We start from the raw sequence: 21423 nt of genomic DNA, 5'->3' as shown, positions 1-21423 counted from the left end.
CAGTGTGACAGCCACAGATCTCTTGTACAGTGGTGCCTCGCAAGATGAAAAGAATCCGTTCCGTGAGTCTCTTCGTCTAGCGGTTTTTTCGTCTTGCGAAGCAACCCCATTAGCGGATTAGCGCTATTAGCGGTTTAGCAGCTATTAGCGGCTATTAAAGGCTTAATGGATTAGCAGATTAGCTCCTAAAAGACTATTAGCAGCTTAGTGCCTTAGAAAAAGGGGGTGGGGAGCGAAAAAAAACCCCCAGGAATCGCAAGACATTTTCGTCTTGCGAAGCAAGCCCATTGAGAAATTCGTCCTGCGAAGCACCTCCAAAACGGAAAACCCTTTCGTCTAGCGAGTTTTCCGTCTTGCGAGGCATTCGTCTTGCGGGGCACCACTGTATACGTCAATTTCACCACCGTCCGATCACACTTCTTTAATCTGACACACTGGGTCAGTGCGTCTGGCTATAAAGCAGAAGGTTGGTGGTTCAAGCCCATCCTATGGGCAGGATTCTTGCAGGGGTCCCTTCAAACGCTACAATTCTATGATTCTATGAATGTTTCGGGGACCTGTCCTATTCTTGTGACCTGGGTTTGTTTTAGACTATTTAAATACAGTCGTATCTTGGTTCGGGAATGCCTTGTGACTCAGACATTTTGGCTTCTGAACGCTCCAAACCCAGAAATGAGTGTTCCGGTTTGTGAACGTTTTCTGGAAGCCGAACGCCCGATGCGACTTCTGCGGCTTCTGCTTGAGTGCAGGAAGCTCCTGCAGCCAATCGGAAGCCACACCTTGGTTTTCGAACGTTTTCAGAAGTTGAACAGACTTCTGGAATGGATACTGTTCAAGAACCAAGGTACGACTGTATGGTGTTTTAAATTGTTCAAACCTTCCTGGGGATTATATGGTGAAGAAAGGGTATGGAATAATATATCAGCAGCAGTTGTTTTTTTTAGTTTTTTTGACATCCAATATCTTTAACGCTCACACCTGAGACAAAAACGTGCAGTGTAAAGTAAACTAAAGCATGCGCAGATTAGGTTGTTATCGAACCCGTGACCAGAAACGTTTTGGAATTATGTCTGCCTATTCATTCTGTCTGTCCTGAATTCTGCAGCATTCAGGACACTTCTGCATTGAAAACACTATGCCCAGAATGCTTAGATTGCAGCGGGCACTGAGAGTTGTTAGGAGACACATGCCCACACCCCTCACAGAACTACAATTCCCAGAGTTCCATGGGAAGAAGGGTTGATTGCTCAACCACTCTGGGGGAAAAGGGTGCATTAAAATGCACAGCGCGAGTGTGAGCTCTGTTGCACTGGGTGGCCCTGAGTTCTAGTCTCCTTGCAGGAGTCCGAGCAGTTTGCAAATCCTGGCTCTGAAAGGGCACAGCCATCCCCAAAGCAATGCCCTGAGTCTGTTTATATATTCGCTCGCTTGCTTGTTACCCGTTTGAATTGTTCCAGCTGCTCCGTCAGCTCCTCCACAGCCTGCGTGTGCTTCTGCCTCATCTCCTGGACCTGAGCCTCATGGGTGCGGGTCTCCTCATCCAAGGCTCTCTTCAGGATGGTGACCTCCTGTTCCCGCTTCGCTCTGAAAACAACAGCACAGGCGTGGTTTTTGTTTGCCCTCCCAAACCACATTATTTGGGGATACAGCCGGCTCTGCCGTCGTCTCCAGGCTGGGAGGGTTGCAAATGCATTCCAGGAAATTTAAAGAGGATCTGAAGTCCTCTTGCGCCCTATTGCAAGAAGAACCATACGCGGCCCTCAGGACCTTTCTATGTGGCCCTCGGAACCTCCCCCTGGCTACGCACGTCACTGGCCTCACTTTGCACCTAGAATGGTGAGTCATTTTGGACTCACAGCTGTCCATGGAGGCACAGGTCAATTCTGTGTCCAGGGTAGCTGTCTACCAGCTCCATCTTGTACGCAGGCTGAGACCCCACCTGCCCGTGGACTGTCTCGCCAGAGTGGTGCATGTTCTAGTTATCTCTCGCTTGGACTACTGCAATGCGCTCTACGTGGGGCTACCGTTGAAGGTGACCCGGAAACTGCAATTAATCGAGAATGCGGCAGCTAGACTGGTGACTGGAAGCAACCGCCAAGACCATATAACACCAGTCTTGAAAGACCTACATTGGTTCCAGTATGTTTCCAAGCACAATTCAAAGTGTCGGTGCTGACCTTTAAAGCCCTAAACGGCCTTGGTCCAGTATACCTGAAGGAGCATCTCCACTCCCATTGTTCAGCCCAGAGGTCCTGAGGTGCAACCCCAAGGGCCTTCTGGCGGTTCCCTTCCTGCGAGAAGTGAGATTCCAGGGAACCAGGCAGAGGGCCTTCTCAGTGGTGGTGCCCTTCCATCAGATGTCAAGGAAATAAACAACTAGAAGACATCTGAAGGCAGCCCTGATTAGGGAAGTTTTTAATGTTTGATGTTCTGTTGTGTTTTTAATATTCTGTTGGGAGCCGCCCAGCGTGGCTGGGGTATAAATAATATATTATTATGATTATTATGATTATTATTAGCTGGCAGAAAGCAGACTGAACTTGACGGGGCAGCCCCCCAGTTGCCCTGCCATGCACTAGCTTCCACCGCAGGGATGGTCTCCGCTTTCCGCTCCTCTCCCGTCCTCACCTGAGCTCCTGCTGGGTGGCAGTGCTGTCCAGGGTGTCTTCCAGCTCTGTCTTGAGAGCCTCCAGCTCCTCGCCCAAGTCCCGCTTCTGCTTCTCGGCTTTGTTCCTTGCGGCACGCTCAGAATCCAGGTCCTCCTGGAGGTCAGAGATGTGTGCTTCCAGCTCGCGGATTTTCTTCAGGGCGTTGTTTTTCTGGCCCGTTTCATCTTCAAGCCTGGGAGGGTGGGATTTTTAGAAGACTTTTTTAAAAACAAAAAAATTAAAGGAACCAACTTACTTAGCGATAGATAGTTTGTCATTAAAGGCACAGATTGCTCAATCTGGTCACTACAAACTCCCCTATCCCCACATATCTCTCAGAACCAGAAGAGGCATGAAAAGGGCAGAGAAGAGGTTGGCAATGTGCAGGCCCAGTCTCCAATTGCCGGGGGGGGGGGGGGGGAGGGACATGGAGAGGAAGGGACTTAGGCAGCTGTAGGGAGGCAGGAACCTTCAGTCTCAGCAACTGATTAATGGGGCAAGACCTACCGGAGATGAGTTGCTGTGCTCATTAGGCCCAACACTCCTGTACAGAACATGTTTTTGCTAATACAGTGGTACCTTGGTTCTCAAACGCCTTGGTACTCAAACAACTTGGAACCCAAATACAGTACTGCAAACCCGGAAGTGTTTGCTAACTTTTTTCGGAAGCTGAACGTGCTCCGTTTTCAGCGTTTTGCTTCCGTTTTGAGTGTTACGCTTCCGATTTGAGTGTTATGCTGAGGTCTGTTTTTGTTACTTATTTTGCATTTTTGTTTTTGCGGCTCTTTTGGTTTCGTTTTTGTGACTGTGCGGAACCCAGTTCAGCTACTGACTGATTGAATGTGTGACTGCGGCACATGGTTTATTGCTTTCATTTTATGGATCCATGGTCTCGTTAGATAGTAAAATTCATGTTGAATTCCTGTTTTAGGGGTTGTTTTCAAAAGTCATAACGGATTAATCCATTTTGCATTACTTTCTATGGGAAAGCGCACATTGGTTTTGGAGGGCTTTGGTTTTGGAACGGACTTGAGAACCAAGGTACCACTGTAAAGAGTTAACTCCAACTTGTACGGTGTGATTTACTGCTGGCTTGCTCCTGACAATGTGGCCTTCGGGATGAATAAAAGATTTCCCACCCCAGACTTAACTACAGACACCAGCGGTCTAACCCGGGACTTTCTAGATACAAAGGAGATGCAGCACTGCCCCTGAGCTATTGCAGGAGTGTGAATCACGCTCCTGGAGGCTCGTTTTGGTTTTTCCCAGGAGGGCAACAGAAGCATGCAGTGGTTTCAGCAGAGGATTGTTTTCTGCTGCTCCAGAGAAGTGGACACGGAGCAATGGATCCAAACTACAAGAAAGAAGATTCCACCTTAACATTAGGAAGAACCTCCTGACAGTAAGAGCTGTTTGACAGTGGAATTTGCTGCCAAGGAGTGTGGTGGAGTCTCCTTCTTTGGAGGTCTTTAAGCAGAGGCTTGACATCCATATGTCAGGAGTGCTCTGATGGTGTTTCCTGCTTGGCAGGGGGTTGGACTCGATGGCCCTTGTGGTCTCTTCCAACTCTATGATTCTATGAGGATAGTGTGTCCCACCAGCAACAGCAAATCCTTTGTCATGCAAACATGTTCCAAGAAGAAATAAAGAAAATATGAAGAATAGCATATAGTAAAAGGCCAGAGGCGTTCCTTTTAGGAATTTTAAATGATGATATTCCAGAAGACAAAACTAATTTTTTCTTATACGTAACGTCTGCAGCAAATATCCTGGTGGCTAAGTACTGGAAAGGGAATCAGTTACCCACTAGGGGAGAGAGGCTATGTAAGCTCTCAGAATACTTAGAATTAGCCAAATTGACAGACATAATAAGACAAAAACCAAAAAGTGAAGTAAAGAAAGAATGGGAGTTCCTAAATGAATACCTCAAAAGTCAAAGTTCGAGGGCAGAAATCTGGCTGAGCCTATTATAACCTTGTGAAGTGAAAGGATATGAAAGAAGGATTTATATCTAGGTGTTAGGATAGAGAGGATAAAGAAAACAGGAAGACAGAATGAGAGATAATGGAGTTGCTGTGGGATTGGTGGAAGTCAACGTCTTGTTGTTGTTGTTTTAGTGTTTATATTATTAACTTGTAAGATATGGATTATTTGTTGTTTTAGTTTTCGAATGTTGATTTTTGTGTATTGTGTATTGTTATTTTTTTATATATTTCGTGTTGTTGTTGTTGTGTGGAAAATACTAATAAAATTCATTTAATTTTTTTTTTTTAAATCCTTTGTCATGTAACCACAGTCCTCAAGTACCAGCCATCACCTGGGGTGCCTCAAGGACTTGTCCCCACCTGGCCAGGGCCGCTTGGAGCTCCTCTTCCTTTTTGGCCAGCTGCATCTTCAGCTCGGCAATCTGGGCTTGGAGATCTGCGATCTGCTCGTGGAGGTCGCTGGAGTCGCCCTCCAGCTTCCTCTTCATCTTCTCCAGTTCTTGCCGGCACTTCTCTTCCTTCTTCAGGCGGACTTCCAGTTCCGAGATCATGGACTCGTGCTTGTTCTTCAGCTTGGTCAGGTTCTTGGCTTTCTCTTCCTCTTCTGCAAGGTTGGTGGTCAAGTCGCTTATCCTCTCCTCGAGAAGTTTCCTTTCCTATGGAGGAGAAGAGAGGGAGGCACACACACAAAAAAACCAGCAATCAGAAATTGCATTTCGTTTGCATGAACTTACTAAGGAAAAAACTGGCATTGCTAAATGTGCCACACAATACTCGTTCTGCATTGCCTTATGAGGAACGGCTAAGGGAGCTGGGCATGTTTAGCCTGGAGAAGAGGAGGTTAAGGGGTGATATGATAGCCATGTTCAAATATATAAAAGGATGTCACATAGAGGAGGGAGAAAGATTGTTTTCTGCTGCTCCAGAGAAGCGGACACGGAGCAATGGATCCAAACTACAAGAAAGAAGATTCCACCTAAACATCAGGAAGAACTTCCTGACAGTAAGAGCTGTTCCGACAGTGGAATTTGTTGCCAAGGAGTGTGGTGGAGTCTCCTTCTTTGGAGGTCTTTAAGCAGAGGCTTGACAACCATATGTCAGGAGTGCTCTGATGGTGTTTCCTGCTTGGCAGGGGGTTGGACTCGATGACCCTTGTGGTCTCTTCCAACTCTATGATTCTATGATTCTATGCATTTGTGAGAATTCGCTGCCTATTAACATCAGACAGCCAATTCTGCTGTACTCTTTTCAGCACCTGCTTAAAACCATTTTGTTTAGGCTAGTCTATCCAGACATGGATGCCTCTATCCATCCATTAGACCTCCCAGTACGTTTCCGAGCACAATTCAAAGTGTTGGTGTTGACCTTTAAAGCTCTAAACAGCCTCGGGCCAGTATACCTGAAGGAGCGTCTCCACTCCCATCGTTCAGCCCGGCCACTGAGGGCCTTCTGGCAGTTCCCTCACTGCGAGAAGCAAAGCTACAGGGAACCAGGCAGAGGGCCTTCTTGGTAGTGGCACCCGCCCTGTGGAACGCCCTCCCATCAGATGTCAAAGAGATAAACAACTACCTGACATTTAGAAGACATCTGAAGGCAGCCCTATTCAGGGAAGTTTTTAATGTTTGATGTATTACGGTATTTTAATATTTTCTTGGAAGCCGCCCAGAGTTGCTGGGGAAACCCAGCCAGATGGTACAAATAATAATTATACCATTATTTATTTATTTAAGATATTGTCTCACACGCCTTCACCACAAAATCCCAAGGTGGGTTGCAGCCAGACATATCGCACAATATGAAAACCCCCATTTCAATCAAACCAAACAACGTTGTGTCAGACAGCAGAGCTGATCTCACAAAAACGACACGCAAATCTTAATCGTCGAAGGCCAAAGGGGAGCTTCTTCAGCGAAAGGGCGGGAACTATGGGTGGTATTCAACGAATCTGCACTTCTGGCTGTGCGACAGAACATCACCGCCTTCTCCCCCCCCCAATCTTCTCTCAAAGGTTGGGGGGGAACCCTCTACAAATTTAGGAGGTGCACAGTGAAGGGGAGTACTTCTGGGCAGCCCAGAGTGCTTACACTTGCAGAACCTTTTAGCTGGATACAGCTCTTTGTAATGAAGGCACTAGGCGAGCCTCTGCAGGGAGGGAGTTCCACATTTTGGGAGCTGGCACAGAGAACGCCCTCTCCCAGTCTGCCAGCCCCCATGTTTGTGTCTGGCAGAACCACCAAGAGGGCACCCTCTGCCTCTCTCAGTTTCTTAGGATTTCAGCAGGTCTTTCCCTCACCGCCTTCCCTCACCGCCACCTCCGAAGAGCAGGGCGTGGTTTGCTCAGCAGCACGGACCTTTGTGAGTTTGTTGTTCTGGTCGTCCATCACCAGGATGTCGTCTTCCATCTTTTTGATCTTGGCCTCCGCAGTTACTTTCTCCAGCTGCAGCTTCTGTCTGGCAGCTTCCTCTTCTTCCAGCTGATCCTCAAGTTCCTGTTTGGGGGTTCATGGGAGGTGGAAGGTAAAAAAAAGGGTGTGTGTGAAGTTTATGTATTCATTTGCTTCTTCAGATGCAGTGGTACCTCGGGTTAAGAACTTAATTCGTTCTGGAGGTCCGTCCTTAACCTGAAACTGTTCTTAACCTGAGGTACCACTTTAGCTAATGGGGCCTCCTGCTGCCGCCGTGCAATTTCTGTTCTCATCATGAGCTAAAGTTCTTAACCTGAGGTACTATTTCTGGGTTAGTGGAGTCTGTAACCTGAAGCGTCTGTAACCTGAAGTGTCTGTAACCTGAGGTACCACTGTATTTTAAGCACCACCTGTTAGGCAAGCATGTGAACCGTATGGCAACTGCCGCTGGATTAAGATCCTTGTATTGAAAATATTACGGTGCCCCCCTCAATATGTAATTCTACACACACACACACACACACACACACACATATATGGTGAGTCTTTTAAAAGAGGCCCCGTAGAACATGTGTAGTCTGTATCCACAGGGCCTCTTTTAAAGGACTCACTGTGTGTGTGTGTGTGTGTGTGTGTGTGTTTAAAATGACACAAAACCTACGTGTAGGCTGAAATTAAAAGTAGCTTCTTTCTAGATTTCCTAGATGACTACTTCAATGGGTTGGGTTTTTATTTGAAATATCAAAATCTTTCTATAATCTTTTTTGCGTGTGTTCCTGCTTTACTAGAGCTTAGTCTGCCTATTGGGTCATTCAGCCCTGAAAGTACTACCATAAAATCCAGCACGCACACACACAATATACAAACAGAATTAGAATCAAGCCCAGTAAGTAGTTGTCCAATCAAGGACTTGGCACAGCGTTGAGGCGAAAGCAAGCTTCTAGCCCTCATTGGTGTGAAAATAAATTTGCAAGTGTGCCTTCACTGTATGTGGAAGGGACTCTCTCCAGGACAACCTCCCACTCAGTGGGTAGAGAGCATGAGAATCTTAATCTCAAGGTGGTGGGTTTCAGCCCCATGCTGGGCAAAAAGACTCCTGCCTCAGAGGGGGTTGGACTAGGTGACCCTGGTGTTCCCCTCCAGCGCTACAATTCTATGATTCTACGTTTCTACATCTCTCCCTTCCCTGCCCATCAGCAGCCCGCTCTCCGTTCTCCAGCCATGCCCGTTTCCTTGCAGCAATGCTTTTAAGTCTCCCTCTGATCTCCCAGCATGAGAACCCAGTGGTGGTGTAATGGTTAGAGTGCCAGACTAGGGCCTGGGAGAGACCAGGGTTCTAATCCCTGCTCAATTCGGTCTCTACAAACTCACCCCTCCCCCATGTCTCCCAGAACCAGAAGAGGCATGAAAAGGACGGAGGTTGGCAGTGAGCCGGCCCAGTCTCCAATTGCTGGGTAGTGGCACGGATGGACGTGGAGAGGAGAGGACTTAGGCAGCTGTGGGGAGATGGGGACCTTCAGTCTCGGCAACCGATTAATGGGACAAATCCCTTCACTTGGCCATGAAGCGTTGTTGTGGGGGATTAAAGGAGGGGGGGAGGTCCATGCATACCACTCTTGAGCTCCATGGAAAGGGGGAAAGGTGTGATATAAATAAATATATAAATGGTGATGATGATGATCATAAATTTAAAGCTCGGGTACCAGCATTTGCTGCTGCATCTTCTTCTTCTCAGCCTGCAGCTGCTGCCCACGTTCTTCCTCCTCCTCGATTCTGGCCTCCATCTCGTGGAGAATCTCCTCCAGCTCCTGCTTCTTGGCGGCCAGTCGGATACGCATCTCCTCGGCTTCTGCGTAGAGCTCCGTCTCGGCCTGCAGCTGCTCCTGAAGTTGGTTCTTTTCTTCAGACAGCTGGCAAAGGACAACAGCAAATGTTAAAATTCGGGCAAAGTGGTTTCTTTACCTGAAGGCAAACTCGTTTTTATCCCAAACTAGGCGTCATGCACCCAGCGTTGCCCAGGGATTTGAAGGGGAGGAAAAAATTAGCAGAGTTTGGAAATAAGTGGTTAAATTTTGAAAGCCTCAGGGCACTATCTTGCTTCAAAATGGCTATCCAGGAATAGCCAAAAATGGCTCCTTGATCTCAGAAACCATCACACCCCATTGGGCTGAAATCAGGGCAGGTGTGAAAGGTTCAATCCCTCGTCTTGATTCGAACCTCTGCTTGAATTTGCCCGTCCTGGAGCAGCACCAGTTCTGGGCACCACAATTTAAGAAGGATATTGATAAGCTGGAATGGGAGCAGAGGAGGGCAGCCAAGAAAATCAAAGCTCTGCAAACCAAGCCAACTATGGACAGCCTAGGGAGTCGGGTTTGTTTAGCCTGGATAAGAGGAGATTGAGAGCAGGTACATTAGCCATCTTCAAACATCTAAAGGGCTGTCACATGGAAGATGGAGCAAGCTTGTTTTCTCCTGATCTGGAGGGTAGGATCAGAACCAATGGCTTCACATTACAAGGAAGGAGATTCCAACTCAACACCTGGAAGAACTTTGTGACAGTAGGAGCTGTTTGACAGGGGAACGGTCTCCCTTAGGAGGTGGTGGATTCTCCTTCCTTGGAGGTTTTTAAGCCAAGGTTGGATGGCCATCTGTCAGGGATGCTTTGGCTGAGATTCCTGCATTGCAGGGGTTTGGACTCGATGACACTCAAGGTCCCTTCCAAAACTATGATTATGTGAGCACCTAACCTGGCAAGGAAGGATCCGGGCCCTTTGGGTTGGAAGGTCAAGGCACCCTGCAAGCTCACCTGGCTGTGCTTTTGTTCCAGTTCTTTCAACTCGCTCTCGGCCTTGATCTGCCTTTCCTTCACCGCCTTGAGCTCTTCATCTTTCGCCTGCATCTCTTCCTCTTGGCGGGTGACCTGTAGCAGCGGCTTCACCTGAAAGAAGAGAATTTCTATGGTGACTTCGGGAAACACGCTGCCTGACCCCTCCACACACACACACACACACACCTGAAAAAGAGCATAGCTTGCCTTCCCTAGTCTTTCCCCTAGGGAACCTTTTAATGGGAGCAGACTGGGAGCTATAGTCCTCAGAGAGCAGCCTTTTGGAGGAAGGCTGTTGCGTGCCCCCCCCCCAGTGGAAATAATTACACATGGCACTATTATTAAGGTTAATGGGCTAAATAAGGCCATATTGGTTACAGGTGATGAGTGGTATTGGCCTAGGCATTGGACCTAACCGACTATATCCGACTTCAGCCCATCTGCTTGAAGTCTGGGAAGGGTTAACCACCAGCAGGGGGAGTCCTGCTGATGCACATCAACTAGGAACTCCCCCCGGGTCACCGCTAGGGGGCGTGCCTTAGGCCCTCACCTCCCTAGGCTTCAGACAGGGCCACGCCCCCTGGAAACCTTTATCAGACTACCCTTCAATATGTGGGGGAGATGAGGGCGTAACCTCCCCTCTTCCATCTACAGAACAATACCAATGCCTAACCGCCAATACCCAGAAAGTTGGGGCGATTTGCTACAAGGTTGGCGAAAACCAAGTGGCTGGTGCCAATTTGCCAAGTGGGAAAATTCCTACCAGGCCCCTCTATGGCAACCAGCCAAGGTCAAGGAAGGCAAACCTTATAGGGCGGGAGGGTGGGAAAAACAGGAACAGATGGCAGGTGGGAAAGAGGGAGATCCCTGGCCATGTCCTGGTTTAAATAGGGCAGGCCACACCTCCAGAGCCAGCCAATTGGCTGCCGCAGCTGGGAATCCCCCCAATCGCGCGTTGGCTGGGTTCCAGCCACCGCGCGCATGGTGGGACCGTGAAGCCCGCAACTCCACCTCCTCCAAAGCCCTAGGCAGGGGCAGCCAAGAAAGGCACCTACTTTGGTGAAGAGTCTCCACCACTGCCAGTTCCTCAGCTTCAGGTAAGCAGCACAATTCCTTTGGATGACTTTCATGGCGGTTAACTGTTGCTGCCTCTTGGCAAAAGCCCTGATCAAAAAGGGAGAAATATACAGTCAAACCTCAGTCTTTGAATGTATCCGTTGAAAAACATTCCGGTTTTCGAACACCGCAAACCCAGAAGTAAATGCTTCGGTTTTTGAACATTTTTCAGAACCCGAACGTGCAATGCGGCTTCCTCTGATCTCAGGAGCTTCCGCCGAGTGCAAGACTCCAAGGCCTAGCTGGGCACCTGCACGTCACGGAGGTGATATTTAGGCTCATTTGGGCTAGCTTTTTGGGTTTTATTTTGGTTTATTTGGAGTTCTCTTGCAACCAATTTGATTTTGTGACTGTGCGGAAGCCAGCGCTGAGTGAAATGGATAAAAGCTGCAAAGCCAAGAGAATGGTTAACAGAATAATAATAATAATAATAATAATAATAATAATATATTTATTTATACCCTGCCCATCTGGCTGGGTTTCCCCAGCCACTCTGGGCAGCTTCCAACAAAATATTAAAGTACAGTGGTCTGTTAAACATTAAAAGTTTCCCTAAACAGGGCTGCCTTCAGATGTCTTCTAAAAGTCTGGTAGTTGTTGTTCTCTTTGACATCTGATGGGAGGGCGTTCCACAGGGCAGGTGCCACTACTGAGAAGGCCCTCTGCCTGGTTCCCTGTAAGTTCACTTCTCTCAGTGAGGGAACTGCCAGAAGGCCCTCGGCGCTGGACCTCAGTGTCCGGGTAGAACAATGGAGGTGGAGACGCTCCTTCAGGTATACTGGGCCGAGGCTATTTAGGGCTTTCAAGGTCAGTACCAACACTTTGAATTGTGCTCGGAAACATACTGGGAGCCAATGTAGATCTTTCAAGACCAGTGTTATGTGGTCTCGGCAGCCGCACCCAGAACAACATTAGATAGTATCATTAGATAGTAAAAAATGTTGTTTTAGGGGTTGGTTTTAAAGGCCTGGAACCGATTAATCCATTTTGCATTACTTTCTACGGGAAATCGCACCTCAGCAACTGGTACAACACTTTCATCCCAGATATCTGTTACACCCTCACAAAAGCATGTTGGCATGGGACAGTCTTAGTACGTTTCCGAGCACAATTCAAAGTGCTGGTGTTGACCTTTAAAGCCCTAAACGGCTTCGGTCCAGTATACCTGAAGGAGCGTCTCCACCCCCATCATTCTGCCCAGACACTGAGGTTCAGCGCCGATGGCCTTCTGGCAGTTCCCTCATTGCGAGAAGCAAAGCTACAGGGAACCAGGCAGAGGGCCTTCTCGGTAGTGGCGCCCGCCCTGTGGAACGCCCTCCCACCAGATGTCAAAGCGATAAATAACTATCTGACATTTAGAAGACATCTTAAGGCAGCCCTGTTCAGGGAAGTTTTTAATCTGTGATATTTTACTGTATTTTTTGTTTCTATGGAAGCCGCCCAGAGTGCCTGGGGAGGCCCAGCCAGATGGGCGGGGTACAAATAAATTATTATTATTATTATTATTATTATTATTATTATTATTATTATTATTATTGTGTCCTGCAGTCCTACTCAAAGGAAACTCCCCAAATTAATGACCAATGTCCATTCATTTCAGTGGGTCTGCTCAGAAGATGACTAGCACTGAATACAACCCTTCATCATCTGTGTAAAACACCCCACCCAGCTCCGTATAGGGAAGAGCAATTTCGATCAGCAAAATGTCCAGTAAAGGGGACTTGACTTGGGGCTTCTGGTTACAGGAACACACCCACCAGGAGTCTGCAAATAGTCTGCCCTGGAGCAGGAGCTGAAGTGGGAGGAGCCTGGTAGTTTTGCAGACTCTCCCTTCTGACAATGCTCTGCTCCGTGCAGACTGGCTTGCTTGCATGAGCTGTTCAAAAGCTCTCTGTCCTTTCGGTGGGCCCATAACACAGGGCACCTGGTCCGGCAAAGTCACACCACTTGTGGGAGTGACCATGCTTGATGCTTGTGATTCTGCACCTCCCACCCATCCTAAGTTTTGTTTTGTTTGTTTTAGTTGCTCTTTGGGAAACAACCGTACTTTCTTGCCAGGTAGCCTCGGGATTGAGCCTGGAAAGTAATGATGACGTCTGTGATCTTCAGGTCCCTCTCCTCTTCCAAATGAGCCAAGACGCCGGTTCTGAAGAAGATCTTGCTCTGCCCGATCCTGTACAGGTTGGGGTCAAGTTCCAAGGCTTTGATCTATAGAGGTGGGAGGAGACACCAATTTGTAGCGTTCGATTAAAAACCAGATATAAGCCAACCCTCCACATAAGCTTTGTGAAAGCGAATCGGGACGAATGCTCAATAAATGGATCATCTGGGGGAGACTGCAGAGCAACTCAATGTGTGTGTGTTTTAAACAGCATGTATTTATTTATTTATACAGCATCAGAGCACCACTGTATAAATGAATTCTGGAATACGGGGTGTATTTAAAAGATACGTCCCAAAACATAGAGTTGGTCCGGAGTGGAGAAAATGAAACATCTTAAGGGAAACCCTGGAATGCCGAGAAAAAGAAGGAAGAAAACAAAGAGGTGAAAGGAAGTCCGGTCATGTTGGAATGTGAAGCAGGAAAGTAACAGAAGACAAGAGTCATGCAAACAGGGACATATAGCAAAGGGTGAAAAGGCTTTGCTCACCATAAGTATACATGCTTGCTTTCCATCCATAAATCCTTTCGGAATGGCATTTGCAGCAAGAATTTCATAGCTATGGGCAAAGCACATTGGAAATAGCACTGAATTCTGCAACATCTGAATATAGGCGTGGTCCAAATCATGTAAATCCTTGGGTATGAAACATGTACCATGGAATAAAATGTATAGTCTCTCTCGCGTCTGAATTACAATTTATCCATGAACCTATTAATGTTCATAATTTGATATTTATTTATTTATTGGCACATTTTTGGGGAGAATCCTTGCTAATTTACTTCTTCCATTAGTTTGCGATTTATCTAATTTGGGTTTTGCAATTCCATTCATATATCCAGCCGATATAAGAGAAATACAGATTAGGTAAAAAGTTAATCAAAGCATATCAGACAAAAATGGGTAAACTGGGAGAAAAACACACTAAAATGCTGGTGAATTCTTAATAAAATAAAAAAAGGAAAAACGTGGAGAACTGAAGATTGGGAAAAGGAGAAATTGAGGGAAACAAAAACTGACAGATTTGCCTGTTCCTAATTAAATCCTTCAATAACAATCCTGAGCTCTGATGCATGGAACAAACTGATAGCAACAGTGATCTTGCACAATTTCCATTCCTTTCAAAAGAGATGATCTTGGTGAATTGGAGCCTACAGTTTCATTTTGAGACCATCCATACTCCTGTAGCTTTGTCAGGCTACAGGAAACCAAGCAATTTGCTCCTGCTCATGTTCAAGTCATGCAGCCTAGTCACTGAGATGCCTAGACCCAGATCTGATTTGGGGAACTCTTGCACAACATCTCTCCACCCCCCCCCCCAATAAAATCCTTATCGCTCCTTGCAAGCCTCTTACCGCTGGCGGAATTCCTGGAAGACGATTCTGTTAGGGAAACCCTGGCGACAGATTCGGATCCCTTCCAAAACACCGTTGCACCTCAGTTGCTCCAAGACCAAGTGAGCATCTAGCTTCCCGGCCTGTAAAACAGGGAGACGTTCTTTTATAATTCCATCACCCAGCATAGGAAAGGGGGAAGGAGGGCTTTGCAAAATGCCCATTTTTACACTTCTGGAATACAGTGGTGCCCTGCAAGACGAATGCCTCGCAAGACGGAAAACCCGCTAGATGAAAGGGTGCTTCGCAAAACGAATTTCCTATGGGCTTGCTTTGCAAGACGAAAATGTCTTGCGAGTTCCTGCGGGGTTTTTTCCCTCCCCCCCACCCCTTTTTCCCAAGCCGCTAAGCCGCTTAACAGCTGATCCGCTAAGCCGCTTATCAGCTGATCCGCTAAGCCCGCTAAGCCGCTAATAGCGCTAATCCGCTAAGCTGCTAATGGGCTTGCTTCGCAAGACGAAAAAAACCGCAAGATGAAGAGACTCGTGGAACGGATTCTTTTCGTCTTGCGAGGCACCACTGTATATAAGTGAATAAGCTTCAAAACCAGAGCAGAGAATTCTGTCTAGAGGCTTTTCTACACTAAAAACTAGTGGTTCTGAAGGAGCAATTATGTGAACCATAGTTTGGTAAAATAATGGGATTCCTCCATTAAAGATTCTCAGCTTCACATGCACAGTGGAAACTAGTCCATTAGGGCAGGGGTGGGGAATGTCTGGCCATGAGGCTGTTCTCCCTAAACCGCACACTTGTTCCACACCTGGCATCATATGTGGCATCGAGCGCATGAGCTCCTGACTGTTCCTTTCCTAGAGTAAGACATGCTTGCTGATGGGCAAGCATTGCTTTATTCCAATAGCAACAATTGGTTTCCAACTGAAACTGCTGCTAAAGTGAAGAGTTACTCCCCAGGTCTCTGCCCAGATGAGTTTCCCGGCTCCAAAGGCCACATCCTCTCACTGGTCCTAATCTGTACCCTCCCCTCAAGTGGGGAAACCCAGCCAGATGGATAGGGTATTCTTATTATTAGGCTTCAGGTTTCATATTTATTTTGGCGAATTACATGGCTGCTTTCTAGTTGCTGTCTTTTCCATCTTGAAAACAGTTTGGTTTAATATTATCGTTGTGTGTCAGGGAACTGCCATCGGAGCTGGAGGCGGAGAGAAGGCTCCAGAGGGATGCCAGAGAGGGTCCCAGCAGGGAGAGAGGCAACCCATCCGCTGGGGAAGGAAATCAGCGTAACACCAGTGGAGAAGGGGGGCAGATGGGGGAATCGGAGAGGTGGCTCCAGGACTCCTCACCGGAGACCAGCGGAGAGAGTACGGGTACTCCACTGCCCACACCCTCCCTGCGCAGAAGACTTCCGCGCAGGGAGAGTAGGAGAAGACTGGGCGTCAAACAGCTTTTATGCTGGAAGAGGTTCAAGAAACGCCCACTGACGGATTCTGCCAGCGACTGAGGCAGCCACGGAACTTGAGGCTGTCCAGACAGAAAGGGTTCAACCAGGTAACCTAGCCAGGAGTGGCGGCAACTTACGCACGAGCAACCCCTAGAACCATTACATTGTGGTTTCAGTTTCTTGTTCTCAAATTGCTCTGGGGGCTTTTCTGAAGCATAAACAAATACAGTGATACCTTCGAATGTCTCCGTTGACGAACATTTGGGTTTTTGAACGCCGTAAGCCCGGAAGTAAATGCTTTGGTTTTCGTACACACCTCAGAAGTCAAACATGCCAAGCGGCTTCTGCTGAGTGCAAGATCCTGAGGCCTAGCTGTTGGCTACTGAGTTTTCAGTTTTCAAACGTGTCAGATCTCCAATGGTCTTTCGGAACGGATTACAGTGGTACCTTGTTTCTCAAACTTAATCCGTTCCAGGAGTCCGTCCGACTCCTGAAACCGCTCAAAAACCAAGGCACGGCTTCCGATTGGCTGCAGGAGCTTCCTGCACTCAAATGGAAGCCATGTCAGATGTTCAGCTTCCAAAAAATGTTGCAAACCAGAACACTCCTGGGTTTGTGGTGTTCAGGAGCTGATTTGTTCAGGCGCCAAGCCGTTTGAGTACCAAGGTATCATTGTACGTTCAAAAACTGAGGTAGCACTGTACAGTGGTGCCTCGCAAGACGAAATTAATCCGTTCCGTGAGTCTCTTCGTCTTGCGGTTTTTTCGTCTTGCGAAGCAAGCCCATTAGCGGATTAGCGCTATTAGCACTATTGACAGTTTAAGGGCTATTAACGCCTATTAAAGGCTTAAGGGATTAGCGGTTTTGCTGCTAAAATGCTTTTAGCAGCTTAGCGCTTCAGAAAAAGGGGTTTTGGAGCGGAAAAAAACCTCAAAAATTTTCGTCAATTTTCGTCTTGCGAAGCAAGCCCATAGGGAAATTCGTCTTGCGAAGCGCCTCTGCAAACGGAAAACCCTTTCGTCTAGCGGGTTTTCCGTCTTGCGAGGCATTCGTCTTGCGGGGCACCACTGTACTTGGAAAAGGAGTGGATGTGCTCGCTCTCGGTGCCAGCAGAGTACTGACCCTTTTTTCGTGATTTGGGATGATGCAGCGGACGAAGTTGGGGCTGGTGTTCCTCAAGGTGGTCATGAGCTTCGTCAGCTGCTCCTTGTACAGCTGCCCAACCGTCCGGAACATGCCCTTCTTCGTCTTGGAAGCGCTCGGGAGGGAACTCTCCGTCATCTTGGCCATCTGGTCCAGCCCCACAATGCGGTCCACTGAAACAAAGCCGAGACTATACATTCAGCCTCAGGGGCAGAGGAGCTGTTTGGCGTGAAGAAGGGCCTATGCTCAATGGACGGCGTTGCATGCTTCATGTCCTTACCATCTTTCCAGAGATCTGCCACAAACTTCTCGGAGGACTGGTTCAGTAAGGACGTCACGTTGTCGTTCAAGGGATCCATGTTCTTGGTCAGCCAGGCGGTGGCGTTGTAGTTAACCTTCCAGGAAAAACAAAAACCCCGCATGTGTGAGTCACTGCAAGTTGTCACTTGGCAACTTCTAGCAGGGGCAGATCTGGGTAATATGGCACCCTGTAAAAGGGACGCGGGTGGCGCTGTGGGTTAAACCACAGAGACTAGGACTTGCTGATCAGAAGGTCGGCAGTTCAAATCCCCGCGACGGGGTGAGCTCCTGTTGCTCGGTCCCTACTACTGCCCACCTAGCAGTTCAAAAGCACGTCAAAGTGCAAGTAGATAAATAGGTACCGCTCCAGCGTGAAGGTAAAGGGCGTTTCCGTGCACTGCTCTGGTTTGCCAGAAGCAGCTTAGTCATGCTGGCCACATGACCCGGAAGCTGTACGCCGGCTCCCTCGGCCAATAAAGCGAGATGAGCGTTGCAACCCCAGTCAGCCACGACTGGACCTATACCTTTTACCAGCCCTCCCTCTGTGAGTCTACCTCAGAGGTCAGCAACCTAAGGCCCATGGGCCAGAAGGGTAACCCAGAAACAGTACCTCGGGTTAAGAACTTTGCTTCAGGTGAAGAACAGAAATCGTGTGGCAGCAGCAGGAGGCCCCATTAGCTAAAGTGGTGCTTCAGGTTAACAATGGTTTCAAGTTAAGAACTGACCTCCGGAACGAATTAAGTTCTTAACCTGAGGTACCACTGTATTAAAGGTAAAGGTACCCCTGCCCGTACGGGCCAGTCGTGTCCGACTCTAGGGTTGTGCGCCCATCTCGCTTAAGAGGCCAGGGCCAGTGCTGTCCGGAGACACTTCCGGGTCACGTGGCCAGCGTGACGAAGCTGCTCTGGCGAGCCTGCACCAGCGCAGCACACGGAAACGCCGTTTACCTTCCCGCTATAAAGCGGTACCTATTTATCTACTTGCACTTAGGGGTGCTTTTGAACTGCTAGGTGGGCAGCAGCTGGGACCGAAAGACGGGAGCTCACCCCGCCGCGGGGATTCGAACCGCCGACCATGCAATCAGCAAGCCCTAGGCGCTGAGGTTTTACCCACAGCGCCACCCGCGTCCCACCACTGTATTAAGAATAAATAAATAAATAAAATTTTAAAAAGAAAGAAATTGTCTATTGGGATGCCCCTGTCCTGCTCCTTACCTTTCCTGCGTAATGAATGATAGAGAATTCTGTTTTGTCCTTGAGTTGCTTCTGCTTTTGGAACTTGGGGTGATTGCCTTGTTCGTTGCCCAGCTTCTCCACAAAGGAGGTGTCCGTGGCCTTGGGGAACCAGCACTCCTCATCTAGCAAGGCCAGGACACCAGGGGGGTTATTCTGAAATGGAGAAGAACAGAACGTCATCAGATCACCTCTCGGAAGAGACCTTTCCAACATACTGGGCGTTGACTGCTGAAATTTACTGTCGTGCCACTATCCATTTGGTAAAGAGCTGGAAAGAAAACGGTGTTCATTTGTTTAGAGGAGGAGTGGGGAGTCTTGGGGGTGGACGACGACAGATCATTGTCTCCTCAAGCCCTAGCAGGTCAAATTTGACAGGTGGGCAGGGTTGCCATCTATCATTGATATCAGGTGATGCTGCGCTTTGAAGCCCCGATTGTTGAGACCTCAAAGTGCAACGCAGGGCTGTTTGAAAGCCCTTTTGCAAACAGTCCTGCACTGCTCTTTGAACTTCCTAAACCAGCTGGTTTTAGGATGGTTAAAGAGCAGCGTGGGGTTGTTTGCAAAAGGGCTTTCAAACAGGCCCACACTGGGCCTTGAAACTCCTGTTTTAGAGGTTCAAAGAGCAGCATAGGGCTGTTAAAAAGTCCTTCTGCAAACAGCCCTGCGCTGCTCTTTAAACTCGTGTTCTGTTAATCCATGGCCACAGAGATAAAAATTAATGTTGGATATTAAGAGCAGCCCTCTTGGGTCAGGTCAAAGGCCCATCTAGTCCAGCATTCTGTTCTCACCACTGCCAAACAGATGACTCTGGAAAATTTGCCATAACTGATTAAAATTAGCCTCTGGTTGCCAAACGCTTCCATTGATCAATTGATGGATTATTCCCAAGGTAGCCAATCATCTGTGGTACAATGCTAAGGTGTCAGTGTGGTATAGTGGTTAGAGAGGTGGAATAGTGCCTGGAGAATAGCACTGTTCCTTAGCCCAACCTACCTCAAAGGGCTGTTGTGAGGACAAAGTCACACTTGATGAAATAGTTTAAATTTAATGAATTGCTTAATTTAATTTAATTTAATTTAGACCTGACCAGAAGCCTGACCAGACTGTAAGAAATTCTGACGAGTTTGGATTTGATATCCCGCTTTATCGCTACCCTAAGGCGTCTCAAAGTGGCTCACAACCTCCTTTCCCTTCCTCCCCGACAACAAACACTCTGTGAGGTGAGTGAGGCTGAGAGAAGTGTGACTGGCCCAAGGTCACCCAGCAGCTGCATGTGGAGGAGCGGGGACGCGAACCCAGTTCACCAGATTACGAATCCACCGCTCTTAACCACTACACCATACTGGCTCTGTGAAGATGGTTGTAATGGGTGAATGGTCAACCAGATGTTCTAGACAAAGCAATCTTACTGGTCTTTCGATCAGCTCAATGCAGGGCTGCAGGTCCAGTCCAAAATCAATGAAGTTCCACTCGATGCCCTCCCTCTGGTACTCTTCTTGCTCAAGGATGAACATTGTGTGGTTGAAGAGCTGCTGGAGCTTCTCGTTGGTGTAATTGATGCACAGCTGCTCAAAAGAATTGACCTGCGGGGGAGTGGGGGAGAAAGCAGAGGTGAAGCAGCAGCCATATACAGGGTTAATCTTCTTAAATCAAGGTAAGACCAAAACAATTGGAGCTTTTAAACCTTAATAAACGAAGACTACTCGTCTCTTTTTAAGGAACGCGGGTAGCACTGTGGGTTAAACCACTGAGCCTAGGACCTGCCCGATCAGAAGGTCGGTGGTTCGCATCCAAGGACGGAGTGAGCTCCCATTGCTCAGTCCCTGCTCCTGCCCACCTAGCAGTTTGAAAGCACGTCCAAGTGCAAGTAGATAAATAGGTACCACTCCAGCGGGAAGGTAAATAGCGTTTCCGTGTGCTGCTCTGGTTCGCCAGAAGCAGCTTAGTCATGCTGGCCACATGACCCAGAAGCTGTACGCCGGCTCCCTCAGCCAGTAAAGCGAGATGAGCGCCGCAACCCCAAAGTTGGCCACAACTGGACCTAATGGTCAGGGGTCCTTTTACCTTTACTCGTCTCTTTATAAACCTACAAGTTCATAAAGTTTATAAAACCGACAAGCTTATAAACCTACAAACGGTATGGACCAGGACCAGCCCTATCATTCAGCAGAGTGAGGCACATGCCTCAGAGTTGCTGGAGGACAGCAGTGAAGTGTTGGGGGGCAGAGCAGCGTGTGCCGAACAGTCTGCCTGCCCCCTCTGAGTGAAGCCCACCACCATCATCTGCTCCAGAGGATGCTGCCCCATTGGACCAGCATCGAACAAAATTCAGCTCCAGTCCAGCTGGCTTCTGTACAGCAAACTGGGGACAATGCACCATGCCCTTCACCTCAGGCAGCAAAATGCCTTGGACCATGGACAGGGCCCGATTTAGCTTTGATGAGGCCCTAAGCAACTGTCGGTAATGGGGCCCTTTATATGTCCAGCTGTCCTTTGTCAACAACAAATTGTCGCTGTTTTTTGCATTGAATATGTGCTATATATGCTTTTGAATTATGGTGCTGGAGGAGACTCTTGAGAGTCCCATGGACTGCAAGAAGATCAAACCTATCCATTCTGAAGGAAATCACCCCTGAGTGCTCACTGGAAGGACAGATCGTGAAGCTGAGGCTCCAGTACTTTGGCCATCTCATGAGAAGAGAAGACTCCCTGGAAAAGACCCTGATGTTGGGAAAGATGGAGGGCACAAGGAGAAGGGGACGAGGTGGTTGGACAGTGTTCTCGAAGCTACCAACATGAGTTTGACCAA

The 21423-nt window shown here is 48.1% G+C and overlaps 2 protein-coding genes across 11 annotated transcripts in view; one reads left to right on the top strand and one right to left on the bottom strand.

The window, feature by feature from the left end:
* The window catches only part of CIITA (class II major histocompatibility complex transactivator), a 1021617-nt gene that overhangs the window by 348008 nt on the left and 652186 nt on the right, over positions 1–21423 (top strand). The window lies entirely within an intron of this gene.
* MYH11 (myosin heavy chain 11) overlaps positions 1–21423 on the bottom strand; it is a 93980-nt gene that overhangs the window by 21682 nt on the left and 50875 nt on the right. For all 9 annotated transcript variants that reach the window (XR_014504887.1, XR_014504888.1, XR_014504889.1 and 6 more), the window contains 14 exons: positions 20024–20197; positions 18594–18767; positions 17360–17474; positions 17059–17252; positions 14499–14620; positions 13633–13702; positions 13029–13189; positions 10921–11029; positions 9845–9976; positions 8742–8948; positions 6985–7122; positions 4994–5289; positions 2629–2841; positions 1440–1584 (listed from right to left, as the gene is read on the bottom strand). Coding sequence is in view for 6 of the 9 variants with exons in the window: in XM_083413312.1 (XP_083269438.1) it covers positions 1440–1584; positions 2629–2841; positions 4994–5289; positions 6985–7122; positions 8742–8948; positions 9845–9976; positions 10921–11029; positions 13029–13189; positions 13633–13702; positions 14499–14620; positions 17059–17252; positions 17360–17474; positions 18594–18767; positions 20024–20197 (2250 nt within the window). In the remaining 3 variants the exon portion in view is untranslated. The remainder of the gene's footprint in view (positions 1–1439; positions 1585–2628; positions 2842–4993; positions 5290–6984; positions 7123–8741; positions 8949–9844; positions 9977–10920; positions 11030–13028; positions 13190–13632; positions 13703–14498; positions 14621–17058; positions 17253–17359; positions 17475–18593; positions 18768–20023; positions 20198–21423) is intronic.

Source organism: Podarcis tiliguerta (assembly GCF_965153285.1).
Source record: "Podarcis tiliguerta genome assembly, chromosome: 14".
Lineage (NCBI taxonomy): Eukaryota > Metazoa > Chordata > Lepidosauria > Squamata > Lacertidae > Podarcis > Podarcis tiliguerta.
Note: the sequence above shows the minus strand (reverse complement) of the source record. Positions and strands in the feature narration are given on the sequence as shown.